The 20,323-nt window shown below is 40.4% G+C and overlaps 1 protein-coding gene across 1 annotated transcript in view; it reads left to right on the top strand.

Moving 5' to 3' along the window:
• Positions 1–226: 226 nt before the first annotated feature.
• MAP3K1 (mitogen-activated protein kinase kinase kinase 1) overlaps positions 227–20,323 on the top strand; it is a 57,912-nt gene continuing 37,815 nt past the window's right edge. The window contains exon 1 of the mRNA XM_051788270.1: positions 227–729. Within this exon, the coding sequence (XP_051644230.1) occupies positions 248–729 (482 nt within the window). The 5' untranslated portion in view covers positions 227–247. The remainder of the gene's footprint in view (positions 730–20,323) is intronic.

Genomic DNA, 20,323 nt, shown 5'->3' with positions numbered 1-20,323 from the left:
CGGCTGCCCCGCTCCCCCCCGCGCTCCCGCCCCCCCTCCTCCTCGCGCCGACACCTGCGCGGGGGCGGGCGGGGCGCGGCCCCCCGTACCTTCGCGCGGCCGCCCCGCCCCCGCCCCCGCCGCCGCCAATAGGCTGCCGCCGCCCGCCCCCGCCCTACGCCGTTTCCGCAGGCAGCGCCCTTTGCGCAGCGCGCGGAGCGGCGGCCGCCCCCGCTGCTCGGGAGCCCGATGTGACCTGCCAGAGAAAATGGCGGCGACGGCGGGGGATCGCGCCTCGTCATCGGGATTATCCTCGGGCGCCGGCGCGGAGGCGGCCGCCGCCGCCGCCACCTGCGGGAGCCTGAAGGGTGGCGCGGTGGCGGGGAGCGTCGCCGAGAGCGGCGGGGGGCTCCTGCGGGAGGCGGGCGGCGGCGGCTGCCAGGAACAGCGCTCTGACTGGAGACGGAAGCAGCTGCGTAAAGTGCGGAGCGTGGAGCTGGACCGGCTGCCGGAGGCGCCCCTCTTCCTCGCCGCCGCCCTGGCCGCCTCCTCCTCTTCCTCCTCCTCCTCGCCGGAGCCCCCCGAGACGCTGCTGCTCCACTACCTGCCCGGGCCGTCGCGCTCCAGCCCCGCCAGCCCGGCTGCCTCCCCCAGCCGCTGCGCCGAGCTCCTGGAGCCGCTGCCGGCGGGGAGCTCGGCGGGGACGGACCCCGCCGCCGAGCGGAGGATGGAGCCGTCCCCCGCCGCGAGGTGAGGGGCGCCGGGGGCTGGAGGGGCGGGCAGCGCTCGGCCCCGGGCGGCGGCAGATGACAGCGGCGGGGCCCTTTCCCGCGGGCAGAGCTCGGGGGGAGGCTTCAGCGCCCCGTTCCCCGCCGGGTGTGCGGCCGCGCCTGGCCCCGGGCCGGTGGCGGATGCGGGGGCGGTGGGAGCTGCCGCGGAGCGCAGCGCTGGGGAGCGGCGGACAGAGCTCGCCCGCCTGCTCCGGGGCACCTGGTGCGGGGATGCGGGAGGGTGAGCGGCCGGGCCGGACTGCCCCGCCGGGCGCCTGCAGCTGTCAGCGGTGCGGCGGGAGCGGGGCCGCGGGGGACGGCCCGGGTGCGGGGGTGCGCTTGTGTTTGACTTCTGCCGGAGTCCCGAAAGGCTTTGAAGTGCGGGCTCGGGGCGGCGGCGGGGCCGGGGCCGGATATATCAGCGGCCGCTGGGACGCGGTGCCTGCCCGCGGCTCCGCGGGGCCGGGCCGGGCGCGCTGGGGGTCGGGCGGCGGCTGTTTCCCTGCCCCGGGCGCTCCCCGGCTGCTGTCCGGGCAGTCTACTGCAAAACTGAGTAATCTACTCTATTTATTTATTTTTTTTTCCCCCCCGCGGAGGACTTCTCCGAAGTCACATTCTAATTTGCAGCATCGCGATAGTGCAGAACTGATTTCTTTTAGCTCTTGGTCAGGAGAGGAAAGGCTTTAAAACATAGATGACCTCCTGGTTTTCCAAGAGAAAGTAGTTTTGTCGTGATTTAGTCTAGGTGATAAATTTCAGTGGTTTCGGTCAGTGCCCTGGTGTTCGAAGCCCGTATTTGCCTTCTGCGTGTACTAACCGATAAGTTCCTTTTTCTTGAGAACTGCCTGTATTACACCTATTTGACAAGCGTGCAAGTGTTCAGGATGAAATCGGGCTCACGTCCGCAGTGAAGCAGTTGAAGTACTTCAGAGCGTATTTCAGCTTTACCGTGTACTTGCGGGGTCTGACTGGTGTGTGTGTGGGAAGGCACTGCAGCATGACTGTGTAAATTTGATGTGGAGTTGACAATTTCACATGGATTTCTTGTAAGATTTTATATGATGTGGACTCTGTAGTTTAGGTCCAGGGACCTATTTTAATGATGCCTTACAGTTTGGCTAATCATTTAAACCTCGTGAGAAACAAATATAGTTCCCGTTTGGGACTTGTGTGTTCTTTTCGGTTATGTCTTAGGTAAACCTCAAGGATATTTTAAAAATGTTGACTTAACCTGGGACTATTGTAATAGGAACTGTTTTCTGGACCAGTGTCCTGTTTATGTATATTCTCAGCCATTCAGATGGATTTTGGCCTGTTTCTAGGGTAAGGTAAAAATGCTTGGTATGGTGTGGTTGTGCAGATAAGAAATGACTCTGTACTTACAAAAGGATTAGCAGGAAATCATAAATGTTTTGGGGAAGGGAAATAATGTATGAACTTTAGTGAGTGCCCTGCCTTTTTATAACTCTTGGCACCGTCTTTGTCTCTATCAAGTAATGAAATTATAATGTACTGTGTCTTGTAATACAATTATATCCAGTTGCGTGGCTTTCAAGGAAAATAAAGAATCAGTATCGGAATATGTTTAAAACAATTGAGTCTCATGGTGATATCAAGTGGGAGTTAGGCTTGACATTGAGAAGGCCAGTATTTGTTGCATCGGTCCTGAAACACTGCATCCATCCTCAGTAGTCCCACAGCAATGACAGAGCAGCTGTGGAATTTTTTTCCTTTTCACATGAGCAGTTTTACTTACTCTTAAGTACCTGTATTTTGTCAAATCAGTGTACTGCATGTGTGTACAAGTTAGAACATTCTTAAATACTCTCTGATATTTGACTAGGAATGTTAACAAATCTTAGAAAATACTAAATGCCAAGTGATTCTCTCTTTAGTATTTTAGTGAGAAGGTCTACTTTGAATTTATTTTTAGTGCGAATGGAAATACATGGCAACTTTAATAATGATTGTCCTTTGGAAATATTCAATAAATGCTCATGTAGAGTCAGTAATTCTGTATGCTGTGTTACTAATAAACGGATGTTAGATCATTACTTTGTCAGGCTGTATCAAGAATTTAAAACATCTTTCTTCCTTCATTTTAATATTAATTGATTTGTTTTAACTGAAAGAGGCTAATTTATATGTAACAGTGTATTACATATTAAAGTTGTGTGTGCAGCAGTTGTCCAAGTGTTTATTAAGAGACAAAACTGAAAGGCATAATCTAAATAATGTATTATGTGGAGGTTTTATATTCTATTTTTAAATACAGGTAGTTGTAGTTGCCTGTAAGGATCTACTGCTAGTTAGAAGATACTGTGCTTGCTCCAAAGTCCCCGTGTCAGTCTCTTTGGTATTTGTTACTTTCCTTTTAAATAGAGTGTCTGTGTATGGTGGAAGGACCGGCTGGAGCTTCAGAATGAAGCTGAGTAGGGAAATTGACTGCTGTTTGAGTTACAGATGTAAATATTAGGTTTTTTTCTTAAATCTCTCAAGCATTCTGCTTGTGAGGAAGTAGAGTGGATATTTTCACTGATCTTTTTATATCACTGCAAGAGGAGGGGGGAGTTGTTTTACTAGGACTTGCAGCTTCAACATAAAGCACTTCAGATCTCTTATCCTGTATAGCTTCTATACTGACAATATATTAATTTTCCTTATAAAAGGATCCAAATAGTGAGGTCAGTAATAACTGTAGTCTAATTTCTTGTAGCTTGAGGGAAATCCATGAAGGCAAAATGCACCTCCTTCTCTGCGACCTTAACAATGTGCTTTTAAAACATTCAAACCCCTTAGGTGGTGTTTGTGTCTGAAATTGATGTAGGTGACTTATTGCATCCCCAAGTACAGGATTAGTTTATAATGCCATAAAAATGAAAAGCAAGAAATATGACATTCATGTCCTCTGCATGCAGTAACCACATCCTATGTGACTTGTGTAAAAATTGTTTGAAAATGTATGTGTTAGTTCAGCTGCAAGGTAACCTTTGTAGATATTAATACAGGTTTTCTGCAGTTGCTTTTTGACACCTGCTAGAGACGCACTTCAACACTGAAGTTTTGTCTGTATGTACCAGTGTGTTAGTAAAAACTCATCACTTTCAGCTCTGTTCATTAATTTGTAGCACCTTTGACTTTCAAGGAAGGACATGAATGCTTTTAACAGAACACTGAGAGTTGGAGTCGGAACAGAGGGAGAGCTTGTAGAGTGAAAGCACAGTGTGGCCAAGGTTCAACTTGCCTTTTTTTTTTTTTTGTGTGTTACTGAAATGATAACTTTCTCTGCTTATGTTGTCAAAATATAGCTCAGGTTAAAAAAATATAGCTTATTTTTTATCCTGGCTATTCTTAGCCAAGGTAAAATATAATTTTGTATTTTATCCAAGTCCCTATAGCTGGATATTTGTAACTGTTTGTTTAAATAAACCACCAAATTTTCTGCTTCCAGTTTGAGCTGGATACTACTGGGAAAGAAGATTCACTTTCTACCTCTTCTGTGCTCTGTGGCTTGAGAGCACCTTTAGAAGAGGGTCACCCTCTACCATGTCTGATTTTTATCGCTCTTAGTTATTGCAAGTGGTAGGGTTCTGCTTAAATGGTCTGATCTGGTATGGCAGTTTCTTTGTTCCTGTGCAAAGTAAATAGATTGTAACTAACTAATCTGGAGCTTTCTGTCTCATTGGATTTAGTGATACTAAAGGTTCAGTCTCCACTGTCACTCAGTGGAGTCTAAGTAGTGCTTAGTGCAATACCTGTGTGTAGACATGTGCAATTGTACCTTACCCAAAGGTCAAACATACAGAGCACAAGATTTGAAGATCACTTTTTCCTTCTGTTTGGTGGATTTGAACTTCACAAGATCTTTTAGTGCACTGAGATGTTTGTTGTCACTTGAAGTTGTAGTAAAGGTGCTGGTGCAGCTGTGCAAAGATTTATGCTGCTGCAGGAGAGCGTGAGGCAGGAGCGGAAACAAGCGTCTGGGGGTGGAGTGACTGCGAGTGCTGCTTCCAGTATTGGTGAAACTTGGCTTAAGCTCGTCTAAAACATAAATTGTATGTTGCCATGTAGCTGTTCTTTAAACAAACTTGTAAAGCTAGTTTTCAGCAGCAGTGGTGATAAGAGGACGGATCTGGTTTGAGTTCTGAGTTTCTAATGCTAATCTCAGTGTTCTCAGAGGATTCTCTGCAGAGATCCAAGGGTTGTCTTAATTTACTTTTATCTGCTGTGCTCTCTCTTAAAAGTCTAGAATTACAGTTCGTTCTTTTGCTTGAGGCAAAGTGGACAGAAAGCCTTTAAAAGGGCTTCATTACTTGTCTCTATCTGACTAGGAGAATGTGGTTAAGTGGAAAGTTGCTTTCTGTTACTTCCCTCCTTTTTTATCTTTACGTAGAGGCTGAATGTATTGCTGCAGCATGCTTCCTCTTTCCTTTCTCACCACACTGTAGAAATGGAAAATCCTGGTTGGTGGTGAATAGTCCTGATAATTTTTTTCCTGTATGTTTGGAGTTCTGGGGGTTTTTTTGGTGTTTTGTTTTGTGTTTCTTTTTTCTGTTAACCTATGGGTTATGCTTTGTTGTTTGGTTGGGGTTTTTTTGTTTGTTTGGTTTGAGGTTTTTGTTTGCTTTGTTTTGTTGGGGTTGTTTGATTGTTTTTGTTGGGGTGCTTTTGGAAGATCAGTTTTGTTGGATCTTGGCTGAAAAATGTCCAGAAAAAACCAGCAGCTCTAGGTACTTGCTACTAAGGAGCAATTTGAAGTGGGGAATTGTTTACCTTCTGTCTGAAAACTAGTGAAGTAATTTTCAAATTGTCTTAATAAAAGCTGATTGACATATCACTCCCTCTCTGTTTTGCTCATAAATGTCCAATTTTTTTGATGCTGTTCAGCATCTGATGACTAAGGGTTTGAAGGTGTTTGGGAAAAGTGGCTGTTTTTTCTTTTTCTTTAGACTTAGAGTGTCATTTAGTGTTCCTGTTTCTGAGATTAAACTGGAATTCGAATCAGTTTACTTTTGTTTCACACTGTCTCTGTGTATTTCTTTTGTGTCCCTGAAGTGTAAACTATTCAGATCATTCAAGGAAATATAATACCGTTTATTCTCATCTCTCTTGTACTAGTATCCTAATTTGTAGTGGAATGACTGCTAGTGTGCTTATTGTGTCAGAGGACTTCAATTCTTTCCTAGTATTTCCTTTCAATAGACTTCACACTGCTGTTGGTACTGCAGCTCCTTGTAACTTATCCAGGGTCACTGTGGAAGGTGGGAGTAGAGTGCTGGAAAATGAGTTGTCTGCTTGACCTCACTGACATCTGACCACATCTGACATCATGTTTTCTGAGCTCTTTTCCATCCTCTTCTTGAGCCTTCAGTCATCCTGCTTTTGAGCAAATTGAAATGAGTTTCTTGCTCAGCTGTCAGCAGTGCTTTTGGGAGCTGGTAGTTCACCCTCAAAGGTGTGCAAATATATTTCATTTCAGTTGTTATTTCTCTGAAATACCCTCTTAGACCCTGAAGATTTTTTTTTTATGTCCTGTATGACCATCATGCTTGTATCACCAGGATTGCTCCTTTCAGATGCTGAAAGAGCTTGGTGTAAATATTTGAAATGCTGAAGGAAAAAAAACCCCTAATTTGTCACAGCAAACTGAGAAACAGTTTGGGTTTTCTTATACAAATTGTTTCTGTTACTTCCCATTCAACTGCCAATAAAATTCCCGCAGAATTTTTCTTTAGTAATTCCTTGTATTCTTTAAAAGGGAAACTTCAAAGCTCAGTGGATGATAGGGTCTCCCCATTGCCTTCGGGTAATATTTAAGTATTTTGCATCTGGAGATGTATACAAAAATGCAAATACCTGTCAGAGGTGTGGTGAAACTTGCAGTGATATCCAGTTTGCAGTTCATGTTCAGTTTACTGAGTTTGTCAGATTACAACACTCTAGGAAGCAAATGTTTGTCTACTGCTGAGGAGCTAGCAAGGAGAACTAGCAGGAAATCTGCCAGCCTGTCTAACGTGTAGACAAAGTTCCATAGGAGCTTCATCAATTGTCATTAAGACAATACTGTAATTGCTTTGAATTATGAAGTACTTTAATTTCTGGTTGCTGAATATATACTTTGAAAAAATGTGTGTAGTCAGGGACAGTTTCTCAGTTTCTCAATGTTTCACCTTTTTTTTTTTTTTTTAACTTTCACTGTTTTAGACTGTGGGGTTGCCAGGTCTGACTCCAGTATTCCTTTCAGTATTTTTCTCTTGTTTGAAGTTTTACCACCGGATATGTAATCAGTGTCTTAAATATGCCCAGCAATAAATATCTGGAACATTTGTTATTTCACTAAAGTAAATGCCTGGATAGGAGCCTAGGCTAAGATTAAAGACTTGTTTGCTTAATGTAAGAAAATATTGCAGTTGCGATTAGCATGGAAGCCTTGCTAAGACAGTGTTAATGTGGTAGTGGGAAACTGGATGGGGTTTCTCTTAAAACTATATTAATATGCATAAGTTTTTATTTTTAAAAAGTTAATTCAATAATGGCTGCATGTAGGTCCAGAATATGAGCTCTTCTGTAAATATAGAATAGAGATTCATTTATTGGGGTTTTTTAACTGTAAATTCTGCGTTGATTTGTGACAAATAGCTTATTACAGTAAGTCTCCTGATCTCTGCAGGCAAATTGGATGCCCTGGCCTGTAGAAAGTGCCAGGGCTCTGGAGTTTCTATTAGGTTTTTGATGGTGGGTGTGAAAACTATTTCTCTAAAGCCTGGCAAATGCAGCCAGGCTCTTCACTGTCTGCCTTGCAGGGGTGGCTCTTGGTTTCTGGCAAGGTCACAGTAACCAGGATAATTAGCTTTCTCTTTAAACTTCAAGGTTAGGGCAGGGATCCTCGTGCACTGGTACATTCTGCTCCACTCAGCTTTGTTCACGCCTTCTTCAAACATATTACTAAAATTAACTGGGAGTTGCAGTTTGTTCCCTGGACAAGAATTTACTTGGAGTTGCAACTGCATGTTTCTTATCCCTCCCAGAGGCTCTCTGGGGGAAGAGCAGGGGTACGTGGAGAAGAGGTCTTAAAGATGTGCAGATTGTTCTCTGTATTTGCTCTAAGCCGGTATTACAGGAAGAGCGGGGAGAAGAAGCTCCCACCCCACCTCCCCCCTGCAAACCTTGTGGACAAGAAGGCATGAAATGAAACTCCTTAAGCCATGCAGGGCTCTGGCAGAGAACAATGCAGGTAGTCTTCAGGGTTGTCATTTTAGAAATGCATTGTGCCAAACTGATACAGAGAAGATTTAATGACTTACTGTTTGGTTTCTCTCACTATGAAGATTGACGTGCAGACTGACACCGAGTGCCTTTTTTGTGGGAAGAAGGCACATAATAATAAATACTTTGGATTAAACTGTCTTCCATCTCTTCAAAATTGTAAGATGCTTTCATGTTAGGATGTGTTCAGTATTGTAAACCAACATACACTGGCATGGTCAGTAAGCTGAGTGAGGTGATACTCGTTGGCAGAGACTTGGGTGATTTGTGCCTGACCATTGCATTTGGCTTACGCTGCAGGCCAGCATCCTCTGTTCAAAATGGTTCTTGTTGTCACTCATTTCTGCTATATTGCTGGTAGTGAAGGAGTCAATTCTGAAAAAGAAGGACTTTTCCTTGTGTAGATACTTCAAAGCTAGGTGAGTCCAAGTTGACTCTCTTAGGAATGGAGAACATTAGGAAAAGGGTTAGAAAGCACTAGAATAGTGATATAAACGAATGCGAAGTGGTTTTTTGTACTTTGGATTCCTTGTCATTTTAGGCAAAAGGAGTTTCTCAGTCTGAGCTTTTTCTTCCTTCACAAAAGGAGAGAAGTTGGGGTTTGCAGACTGACTCTTAAGCTCTCCTACAAATCTTGTTTCCTTTCTATAGTGGAAGCTGGACTTCCCTTTTTGATGGGAAATAAAACATTGTTGATAGAGTTTGAGCTGAAAGCTGCCCTCTGACATGTCCGTGAGAAAGGGCTTGATGACATCTCGTTTAAATGTTTACCAAATACATCAGTGTCAGTAACCTTCCTTGACTGTTGCTCTTTGGGATCCTCTGTGGAATAACAGTTTACTAATAATGTCACAGATCTTTGTGAAAACTGGCGTTTCTCAGAAAGGTAGTGTCTTTAACCAAGTCTTTCCCTTATTTCTGTAATTCATGATCAGAAACTAATGAAAGTTTACTGTTCATCTTTCTAAACTCATTTGAAGTACAATTGTACTCAGTCTTGAAATTATTTTCTTTATATTGAATATTTTGAAGTATAGATTTGCTCTGTAAAAGTTAAGTGTACATATGGTAAGAACCGTGCTACTGTGTTGTCACGTTTGCCTTTTAAGCATGTGGTTAAGTTCCAGCATGTTCAGGTACAATGGTAAACCATCTTGTCCTGGTAAATACGCTGAAGTATTTAATTCCTCTTAGTATCTCAGCAGAAAATTGGTATGCTCTACTGTTTGCTTGTTCTGACCTGCTCTGAGCTGTATGTTTGTGGCAATGTTTTACAGTCCTGCTGCTAGTGAGAGTGCCCAGCAAAGCCAAGTGGAAAAGGACAATTGCTGTGGCATTTTGAAATCAGCTGTGTATGAATTGCGTTCCTTTATTTTAAAATTGACTGCAAATGAGAATACAGGTCCAGTGCCAGGGAAAACCGCTTGTAGACCCTGAGAATCAAGACTGCAGGGGAGAGCACAGCCAGAACTTTTAGACTTTTGGCTTCCTTTCAGCCCACAGGATGGACTGCTGAGGAGCTAGCAAGGAGAACTAGTAGGAAATCTGCCAGCCTGTCTAATGTGTAGACAAAGTTCCATGGGAGCTTCATCAAAATAGGTCTTTCACTTTTTCTTAGTTGATAAATAATTTTTTGAAAGTATTTCTTTCCAGGAAGCAGCTTGGCTGTATGCATTAGTATTTCCACTGTATTTAAAGTACTTGCATGGGCATAAGTAGTTGAGACCTAAATAGCTGTAAATAGCTGGGACTTAACAAAAATGCAGATTTTAATCTTGTGAGTGAGCCTCCAGTAAAATCCTTATGCAGTGATGGAGCCTTATAGGCTTTATTGACACTCTTTTTGAACAAGTGTTCTCTTCTTGTGTGTCTATCCTACATGTGCTATTGGTGCCTCAGCCTGGTATAAAGCAAGGTTTATCACTAAATAGGTGAAACTAGTCTGGGTTTCGTTCAAAACATAAATCCTAATTCAGAGGCAGGTCAGGACCTAAATTGCCACTGTGTCCCTGTTGGAGCTAATATGAGTCTGCTGGAGTTGTGAGGTGTCTCGGCTCATCAGCTCTGTGAAGCAGCTGGCAGCAGGATGGAGCTGGCATAAAACCTGTTGTACTCACAGTTACTAGGTAAGTTCTGTGGATCTTGTGGCCCATATGTGGCCACATAAAGCTTTTTATGTGAGTTGTAAAGTTAGTAAGCTGGACTGTGTCTGATGCTTCAGGCAGCAGATGCCTCTAGAACTTGGGGAAAAAGAAGGGTGCAAGAACTGGTAGTGTAGTGTGTGCTACAAACTACCAGACCTACTGGCTCTAACAAAATGTTTGCATAGAAATGGGTGTTTCAATTTATGTTATTTTAGCACACTGAAGTTGCTTCTGCCTAGGCCATGTTGACTGTTTTGGTGCATACTGATTTGTTAAATGTCTAAAAATTGTGAGTTTCTGTCATGATTAAAACCCTGATTCAGAGGATATAATAGTGAAAGTAGTCAAAAGTAGGAGTATTGTTGGTTCTTTAATATATCTAGGACCTTTAGCTATAAATAGCTGTACTTAAGCATCCATAAGATTTTGGAAAAATACTCAGTTTGCTTCATCTACCTTATTGGGAAAAAATTCAGCTCTGTTCCATTAATGTTTGTAAGGGGAAAGACTACTGAATAAATGTACCTTCTCTGGTTACCGTTGGTACAAAATGTACATTGTTTGTCTGACTGTAGAGCCAAAAGCGCTACACATCTCCCTGATTTGCACAACTAATAAGTGGATAAACTGGATGGGAACAAAGCATAAACCAAACGGAGGATTAATTTATGCAATTGCAGCATTTTCAGACGTGTGAAATGTTATCTCTGTGAAGGAGCTCAACTGGTTATACTGGTTACTACCAGCTGTGTTCTGTCTCCCCTCTGTGGGAGCTGATGCCCTAATGGCAGGCTCTTGTTTTCCATTAAACACTGTCAGTTAATCTCTGGGTGAGAAGACAGCATTGCCTTCAGATTTCAGGATACTTTCTTAGTGCAGGAAACATGGTGACAAGTCAATTTATGATTTGGTGGAGGTACAAAGCAGGCATATAGATTTTGCCCTAAAGACATTTTTTAAACTACTGATTCTTGCTAGAAACCACAAATAATTAGTGCATAAGCTTAAATGCAGTCAAAGTTTTTATTGTAGTTATTGTTGGGCGAGATTTCGACATTTTTCGCTAACAGGCTATCCAATCTTTCCTTGAGTTTCTTTATAACCATTTTTGGAAAATAAAAAAAGTGAAAAAATTATAATAATTAAAACCCCCAAACATATGTAGAACTTGCTCTTTTTCCCATGTAAATTCGTTTTAGAGAACCACCATCTCACTTTCTCTCCTGAAAGCCCAATGTGTGCTTCAATGCATTTCTGAGTCTTATTGTGACAAGGTCTGCATTTTGATACTAAAAGGAAATAGGAAATGAGACAATATGGGTCTAGCACTGTTACTCCCTTTCCATGTTCAAATAAATGGCATTTTTTTATAACTGGGAGGAGATAAAGCTTGGCTCTCACAAGGGAAGTGGTTACTGTAGCTGTTTTTTTACAGGGTGACTTTTGATACTTCTGTTGCATTACTGTATACTTATTTGCAGTTGCTAAAATAATGTATAATTACAGCATTTAAAATGCTTAACCCTTTCTGTTTTACTGCATTTGCTGGTCCTTCAGCACTTGTGGGTGGGCAGCCAGGGAGTAGGAATTGAGAACTGTGCTGTTCTGTATTCATACAGCATCTTGTTTCTAACTTTGTGTAGATGCATGACTGGCTGGCTAATGCTTAACCCAGACGTGTTAAGCGAGTAGATAGGAAGGCTGTCCTCTGAAAGTGTTCACCTTCCATGTTCAGAGCACTAGTTTATGTCCTGTTGTCTGAGTGTTCTTGAAGAATTTGTTGTTACAAACATGACTGAAGCTGACTGTTCAAATGCGTTTTGGTTTTCTAGGATAGGATTATGTAACAGTATGTTCTTCACTGGTCCTGGGCTGAAATCAGCCTTGTTCCAACTACACTCTAAAGGCATGTCTTCCTTTTGATATCTGCATGGTCTCGGGGCTCTGTCACCCTTTGCCTGTCACAGGTTGCCTGACACTTTAATGCACCAATTAATTCAATGGTGACATCAGTTTTTAGTTTCTAGTTCACAGCCAGGTCACTCCAGTACCTAGTATAAGATTAACTTATTGAGAAAAGTATTTCCATAAACAGTCCATTAGTAAGTCACAAGGTCATGATTTGTTTCCCATGCAGACTTTCCCCCAACTCTAGTTTCACCAGTGTGTCCTGGAAACTAGTTTTTATTTCTCGGCTTTAATGTAAGTACTGTGGTTTCATAGTAATTTGCACACCTGTTTAAAGAAGTGAGACTCCTTTCCCAGTTACTGTTCCATTTTTGTGAGGCTGCTACTATCATACAGGTTCTCATGGTAAGAAGTAAAATGAGTCTGACATCTTCAGTGATCAAAATGTTTGCTTAATCTTTGAGTATTTTATTAAAATTGAATAAGTTATCCATGTTTTAAAGAAAATGATGTTTTTTCATTCTCTTTTCTTAGACCTTGTATTCTTTTGGTTGTAAAATGAGCATATTGCAAATGTGTTTCAGTGATGTTGGTTAAACTTTTAAGACTTCTGATCATGCTTTGATTTGACATAAGATTCCTTTTGTAATCTCTTAATATGTGGCAGTGCCATTAAACTGGAGCACCTTCTAGAATTGCAACAGATGTCGATTTGTTCCCCACTTTTTTTGTTCTTCTAAAGTAAAACTTACATTGGATAGCAAATTAAAGAAAATTAAATTGGATTATGAATTTGTAATAATCAAACAAATTCTGGGATAGAGTTCTTACTATGTCCTGTAAACAAGTTGTTTTAACTAAGGTTGAAGGTCCATTTAGAGGAGTCATAACACAGTGGGGTAATGACAAATGGAACTATAAACTACTACTGCTGCCATGCTGCTCAAATTGCATAGTAATCACCTGTTTAATTTTTTTGCTGCTTTATCATTTTGTATGCTGAATCACTGCTGATGAGTTCCTTCGTAGCACCCCAGGGAATCCAGGTTCAGTTGCTGCGACTCCCTTTGGGTGAAAGATATTTCCTCTGTAACAAAGAGGATAATTTACCCTTTCTGAAGTTGGTTCAGTGAAATCTTGGGCTCTTATTTCCCATATTTTTATGATTTTCATCACTGCTTCAAGTTACAGTCCTAGTTTGTGTTTTGTGTTTCTTATCTTTAGATGTGTTGCTCAAAGAAGCAACACTGTGGTTTAGGTTTCTACTGATTTATATGGATTCTGATTTTAAATCCTGAAATATACTGTGAAAGTGTGGACAACTCAAAACCTAATGAGATTTCACTTATGATTTTTTCTGCAAAAAACACCCATGAAACTTGGAGGAAAGTTTATAGAGGCAGATGTGACAGTTTGATCTTTCCAAATAAGAATTAATGTTCTTGAATATAATTAGCTCTCCATTTTCCTTTCACTTAATTTTGAGTAAGACAGTTATGGCTGCTGGCAAATAAGTGAAGTCAGTTTAAAATTTTTAGATTGATCCAATGAATCTACAAAGAGTGAGCAACTAAGAATTTTCTTCAGAAGGAATTCAGGAAAAAAACCCCACAACTATAAATGCTCTTCTGAGCTGTGCAATTTAGATTTTTGCATTACAAAAATACTTTAACATATTTGTATGTATAGAGAATTACAGAAATCAGTTCTGTATGAGTTGTGCTTCATCAAATCAAAAAAGGATTAAGTGAGCTGGGCCTCACCTGATGTGCCTTAAATACATACTGGTACTTGAATAGGCTCAGAAACCATACTGAAACTTCTAGCTAGCAAACTCTTCCAATTATTTTTTTTTTTTTTTACATCCAGTTGGATTCTCATTCATTTAAGTCGCATTTTTATTGTTAACTTTTTATTTCAAAGTAATTGAAAGTGGTTTGGTTATGGTGGTGTTGTTTTGGTGGTGTTTTTTTGGTGAGTTTTTGGTGGTTTGTTTTGGTTTTTTTTAAATACTGGAGCTTTAAAACATTATTGTCATGTATTGCTGCTTTCTGGATTGTTGTGCTTCTGTCTGAATGTTCTTACAGAAAAGAAATCTCACTCTTGTTAGTCAATTTTCTTTTAAAATTCATCTAATTGTTCTGAATTTCTCTTGTTGGTATTTGATTTATGTGTTTTCTGGAGAATGCATCTTCTGTTCTTTTCCCTTTATTGTGCTCTCTTTGACTAGAATTGCTTATGCAGAAAGTGAATGTTGGATTTTAAATACGGGTGAAATAGAGAATTAGTTACTTAATCGTGAAGCCTAAATTTGGTAACAGCTTAGGGAGACTTAGCATTTTTTTAAAAATGAGATTGCTCCTATGGATACTTTCATATTAATTGGAAAGCTTTTTTAAGGTGAAAGCAGGGAGTGGAACAATCCAGAAGAGCAGTCATGGTTAGTCTTCTGCCTTCTTCAGAAATGTAATACCCTCTTTTTCAAAGCTGACAGTGGGAAAAAAGTAATAGAAGAGTACGTTTGTCAGCCAGTTTGCTCAAAGTGATGTGGTTTAATCTGACTTATTAACGATTGAGTGCACAATGTTAAATGTTGTTTGCATTATTATTTTCAAGTTGGAAGTAGTTAAGAATCTTCTGAGTATAATGCTGAAAATTTGCCTTTGTCAAAATATGTGTCTTGCTTGAGGTGCTTTTTGTTAAGTGTCTGTGATGAAAGACTAGATGCCTGTCATCTGCCAGTTTGAACCAATAAGTTTTGGTGGTTTCTTTTTTTAAAGGTTGTAATTTTAATAGACCAGAGTTTGTTGTTCCATGAAGAAATTGTAAGACAGTTTTTGAACAGAAATAGAGGATTCAGTCAATGTTAGTTTAACCTTCCCTTAGAAGACTGAAGTAAAATGCACTGGAAAAGCTCTGGAAACCAGATTAAGACACACTTGAAAGCACAGATTCACTTACTGCCTTTCTAATTTTAGGGCATTGTGGGGGTCAGAATTACTGGAGATTTCATGAGAAACAGGTAATAGATTGAAGTAAAAAGTTGCTGAAGGCATATATGCATGTCGTGGTTTGAGACCCCCAAGTTTCAGAAGTTCATGTTAAAACTACAGTGCAGAAAGAGTATCTCGGTGAGCTGGTGCTGTGAAGTGACTGAGGAACTCTTCTAGGTTAGTTCCAAAGCAAAACAACAACACTTGCAAACCATCGGGCTGTTGGACCTTTTGTGAGACAAGGTGGTTTCTCAGTCAACCTCAAAACTTGTAGTCTCTGTTGGTAGGGATTTGTGTCTGCCAGTGGGATGTGGAGAGGAAAAGTTGGGTCTTGGCTTTACTGAAACTCTGTAGCAGGATCAGCATTGTCATTTATGGCCTGTTCTTCTGGGTTTACCTTTGTTGGTGTTTCAAGTACTTTCCATTTGTTCTTCTTCACTGCACTGAGCAGTAGGGAGAAAGTTAAGGAAAAAATGTTTCTGTGATTAGATTCTGTACTAGATTTGGGGGGGGGATGGGCTTCTGATTTTGGCTTCTTACCTGAAAGCTCAGACAGCCATGAAATGCTAATTTATATCAAGTTGTTCTTATGGGTGCAAAATTATATAGATGACTTCCAAACATAAGATTTTTTAAATAAGTGCATATTCTTTCTTAATTACACCTCTGTTTCACTCTGATATGGTTAAAACCTCTTAAATTTATGAAATATTTTTTAATAGTGTTTACTCCGATGGAGGTCCTGGAAAGTATAGACGTAGTTAGAGACCAGCATTAATACAGCATAGGTCTAAGATCTTTTGAGCTGATGACAGCTGTATGTTTCATACTAGAAGCTGTGCTTTTAATGATCAAAAGGATTTGTGAAGGGGTATACAGTGGAATATCACTGTTTGCTCATAATTGTACTAACTGGTGAATATATGAAATGAGAAGAAGATTCAGACAAAGGTAACTGTTCCTCCCCCACACCGTGGCCTCACCCCCCAGAGACTAGTGGCACTTGTGCATTGTGTTTTAAGTTAGACATTTTTGCTTATTGCTCTCATACATTTGTGTGCTGCCGCCCTTCATAACGGCAGAAAACTGGATATGTCGATTGAGTAAAATAAAATAAAAACTCCAGACAACTAACTTGCTTCACACGTTGATCATAATTTTAGTTGGTAACATTTCAGTTCATGGGCTACATTTCATGATCTGCTTTCTTCTTAGGAAGAACATTGCTTTTTAGTGAATGCTGTTAAGTAAATATGAACAGCTCTCTTGGCTTATTTGGTTCTGGAGTGAGGAGAGGCTATGATATGTTGTCTTAACGGATAAGAGAGATCCACATCCTATGGATATGTAAGTAGTTTACTTTCTAATGCACTCTGGTAAGTTGTAAGGTCCTAGTTAGATAGTAACATCTCCCAAATTAGATGATGTTTTCTTTGTCACTTTCAACTAAAGGTATTATATGTGAATGATGCAAGATTTCTTTGGCTGTGAAGAGAATAACTTTATAAGATAAATATTTTAATTTTGTGAACTGTAAAGACTCTCCCTAAAAACAAAAGGCAGATCTGAGTGTTTTTCCTCCCAGAAAAACCTTTGAAATTAGTGCTATAAAAGTCTTCTGAGATAAATTGGAGGTAACAAGTCCCGTGTACTTTTTTTAGCTTACCTCATGCAACTGAGTCTTTAGCTCATGGTGAGTTTGCTGTGGAGTTGATGTAAAGTCATGCAATACTGCAGAGAACGGTCCCACTGAGTGTGCTCTGCAGTGCAAGAAAACGGGGTCCTGATCTCCAGCAAAATGCTTCCTGTTGAGTTCTTAACAGCTCTGTTATGATGAGTTGTTTATTACTTAAACAAGCCATCTGAGGAGAAGCTGAATTGCAACAGATCATATAGGAAGTAAAATTCAGTTCTGTGCTGATTGTACCTATTAAGTTTCTTTAACTATGATGTACTTTAAGTCAGCTGGTATAATGCGGTATTCGTAAGACTTCAGTGTAAAAGTCATGTAAGACTTAATCACACCCTTTTATAATTGTTGAAACTGCTGTATTTCTACTTTGTTCGACCATTTTGGTTTTTTTGAATGTAAGAATCTCTCGTAAAGGAAATGCTTCATAAAACATGCTCAGATATTATAACAGCACATGAAAGTATGTTCTGTTTTTAGATATCTGCCTCCCGTGAACTGAGTTTGACAGAGATTTTTTTTTTTTTATGTGCTACAGCGGAAAGAAAGAGAAGGGCTTTTTCTTAGGCGGATAAGAGAAAGTGAAAGCATGTGACTGACTTGTGCAAAATGTGTTTTTTTTTCCCAGGCTCTGCAATAGGAGTCCTTATGAAGTGTTCTTTAACTTCGATTAGTAATTTTCTTTGTCTTAATGCCATCTATGTTATGGCAATTACCACTTTACTGTGTGTATTGAATTATCGGTTGCAGGGAGAGCATGAGAATGCATCTTTCTTGACTAATGTCTGGTCATGGTCTGTCTAGGCCTTGGTAAGAGATTGCCTTTTTGTTATTGGTGCCCTCAGAAATCCAAGGTGGCTTTTTTGGTTTTGTTTACCTTTAATTCTGCTGCTAGCTTCCCTACCTAGCTGAGGTACCATTTTCAGTGTGCTAATGAAACACTAACATTGTCTGGGTACAGTAATCTGTTCCTGTCTGCCTGTTAGATGCTGAAAAAGTGACAGTCATTTTGATAGTTTTGCAAAGCAGGAAATTACAGACTTCTTATGCGTTGTCGGAAACTTCAGTGCCCAGGGCAAAAAGAGCTGCTGAGATCCCTAACAAACACACAGTTTTTCTGTTGTAGCTTTAGTGTTTGTCAGGAAACTAATTTAACTGAACACTTCTTCAGTTTGGTTTTTTTTTTTACAGTTTGTAGTAATTGATAATCGTCTTCTGATTTCTTTAGGTATAACTTAGAAGTAATTTTTCAGTAAGACATGGTGCAAACAGACCTTATTTTTAAGAAGTCATTGCTAGTGTAGTTACCCTAGAGAAAGCCTTCATGAAGTGGAACTTCCTTTCCTCTCCTGGGTAGTATAGACTTGGTAACACTGACAGACATATTTGTTGAATGTCCTCTTGCACGGACAGCTTCCTTCAGAGTTTTGACATAAACCATAGTTGTATCGTTTCTCCCTTTTCCACCCCCGAAAGGTCAAGTAGGTCATTTGAGTTTTTCTGTGTGTCAGCTTAATTTGAGTAAAACTTACTCACTGAATAGTTTCTCGAATAATTTTTTTATTGTAGTTCAAATTTAGTTGTACATAATGGCATTTCTGGTTTAACATTTCCTGAACGTTGAAGCGGTGGGATTTCTTGTATCATTTTTGTGTAATAATGCTGATGGTGTGGTGCATCATCAAGGAGATGCAGTGTCTTCTACCTTGAGAAGTCAAAGACTTTTTCAAGATAAATTTAATCAAAGCAAAAATAAGGAAAGCAAAGCCTGCACCTGTGGACCAAGATTTTTTTATCAAGTCTTTTATTAATACCTCGGGAGGGTACCTGAGTACATCCTTGTTTTCGACTTAATTACAGGAGCAGATTTGATAATTACAACTCTTTTATACTTGCTTTAGTATTTTAAAAGAAAGGGCAAGCTCAAGGTGTGTGTGTGTGTCTTTATGGGAACTTTTTAAAGTTACTGTATTCCCCAGCCTACACTTTTTCTGATTTATAGAAATGGGAATTTGTTCCCTGACCTACCTTTGTACACAAAGGTGGCAAGTGTATTTGACTAAACAATGTGCATTTACTTCTGTATCTTAAAATTTCCTGAACTGGAGTTAATTTCAGCTGTCATGTTGCCTTTTTTTTAGTATTGTAGTGTGCTGAGTAAACATAATTTTAAAATTTTCCTTGAGGTCAGCTCAGCTTCTTTTAAACATCTCAGGTCATTTCACATGACATGACTTCAGTTTCTAGGGCGGGGTCTGTATACAAACCAGCAGATGAAAGCTTACAGCAGATCAAAAATCAATTGAGCAAATTCATGAGGGGGCATCCTCTTCTCACTCCTCCCTGAAGCCACACATTTGCTGGTGAAGAATTTAGTGGGAGATGTTGGTCAGAGATTGTTCTGTGGTTTTACTGCAGCATGCAGAGATAGTTGCAGTTTGACATAGGATATTGGGCCAGATGGACTTGTGGCTTGTTCTTACAAAGATGCTCCTGTGGGGAGATCCTGTGGAGTGACAGACTGTGCAGCTGGGAGCCTTGTGAATGCACAGGGTCTACAGTTATTTGTAAGTTCTGTTCTTGTGTTTATATTGGAGTCATACTGCCATGTTTCTTTTCTGTCCTGGAAATGTAGCATTTTCTTCCTACCATAAATAGGAAACAAAGGAAGTTGTTATTTTGGGGGAATAACCTTTTGAACAGAAAGCAGGAAAAGGGTAGTATTAATGGCTTTCAGTGTGATAAACTTTCCAATACATCTAATCTCATGGCTGCAGGTCATAACCTCTACTGTCTTACTGAGTTGAAGGGGAACAAACCTCAGCTTTTGGGGGCTGTTGTTTCTGCTTTGGCAGCTTCACTTTAATGATAAGACTTTCTTTATCCTTTGAAACGGTAGTCTTCAGTCTGGTAATCCCATTGCTGCATGTGAGGAGATCTTCTCTAGTGGAATAAATATTTATTACAGTACATGTGTACTGTGAAAGAAGTTTGTTTGTTAGAAATGCCATCCTGTCTGTCTTCCTGGGAAATTGTTGGAGATTCACATGAATTAGATTGGAAATCAAATCCAGTCCGACAGTCTTCCATTTTCTCCTCTCCAAGTTTCAGTGTGTGTGATGCTGTTTTGTGTTTTTGATCTGAAGTCAGATCCACATCAGTAGGGATAAGTAGAAATGAATAATTGAGGCAGGGAGTGGAAACTCCTCAAACTGACATTGCATCTGGGAGGATGGTACATAGAACTGTTTCAACAGGTTACCTACCCAAGTTAGGATAGCTTCTGGCCCCTTCTTCCTCTGTAGTGGCATAAATAGCTGTTTATTCAGAGCCTAAGTATTTAAATTACCTAATGTGTTTCTAGGCTTATTACCACTTAGTTCTAATGTTCATACTTGATCTAAAAGTATTCTAGCAGCAAATTCAAGATCCTACTTGCATACAAATATTTCAGGTACTCTTTGCTGTTTATTATTTTTTAAATTCTCAGTTTTTTTGATGATTAAAAGCATCTTCATCTCTAAGTTTTTCAGTTTGGTAATAGACCTTAATGTCAGACATAAAGACTTAAGG

This window comes from Manacus candei, unplaced genomic scaffold, assembly GCF_025592945.1.
Source record: "Manacus candei isolate 608988 ecotype Guabito, Panama unplaced genomic scaffold, ASM2559294v1 h1tg000024l, whole genome shotgun sequence".
Lineage (NCBI taxonomy): Eukaryota > Metazoa > Chordata > Aves > Passeriformes > Pipridae > Manacus > Manacus candei.
Note: the sequence above shows the minus strand (reverse complement) of the source record. Positions and strands in the feature narration are given on the sequence as shown.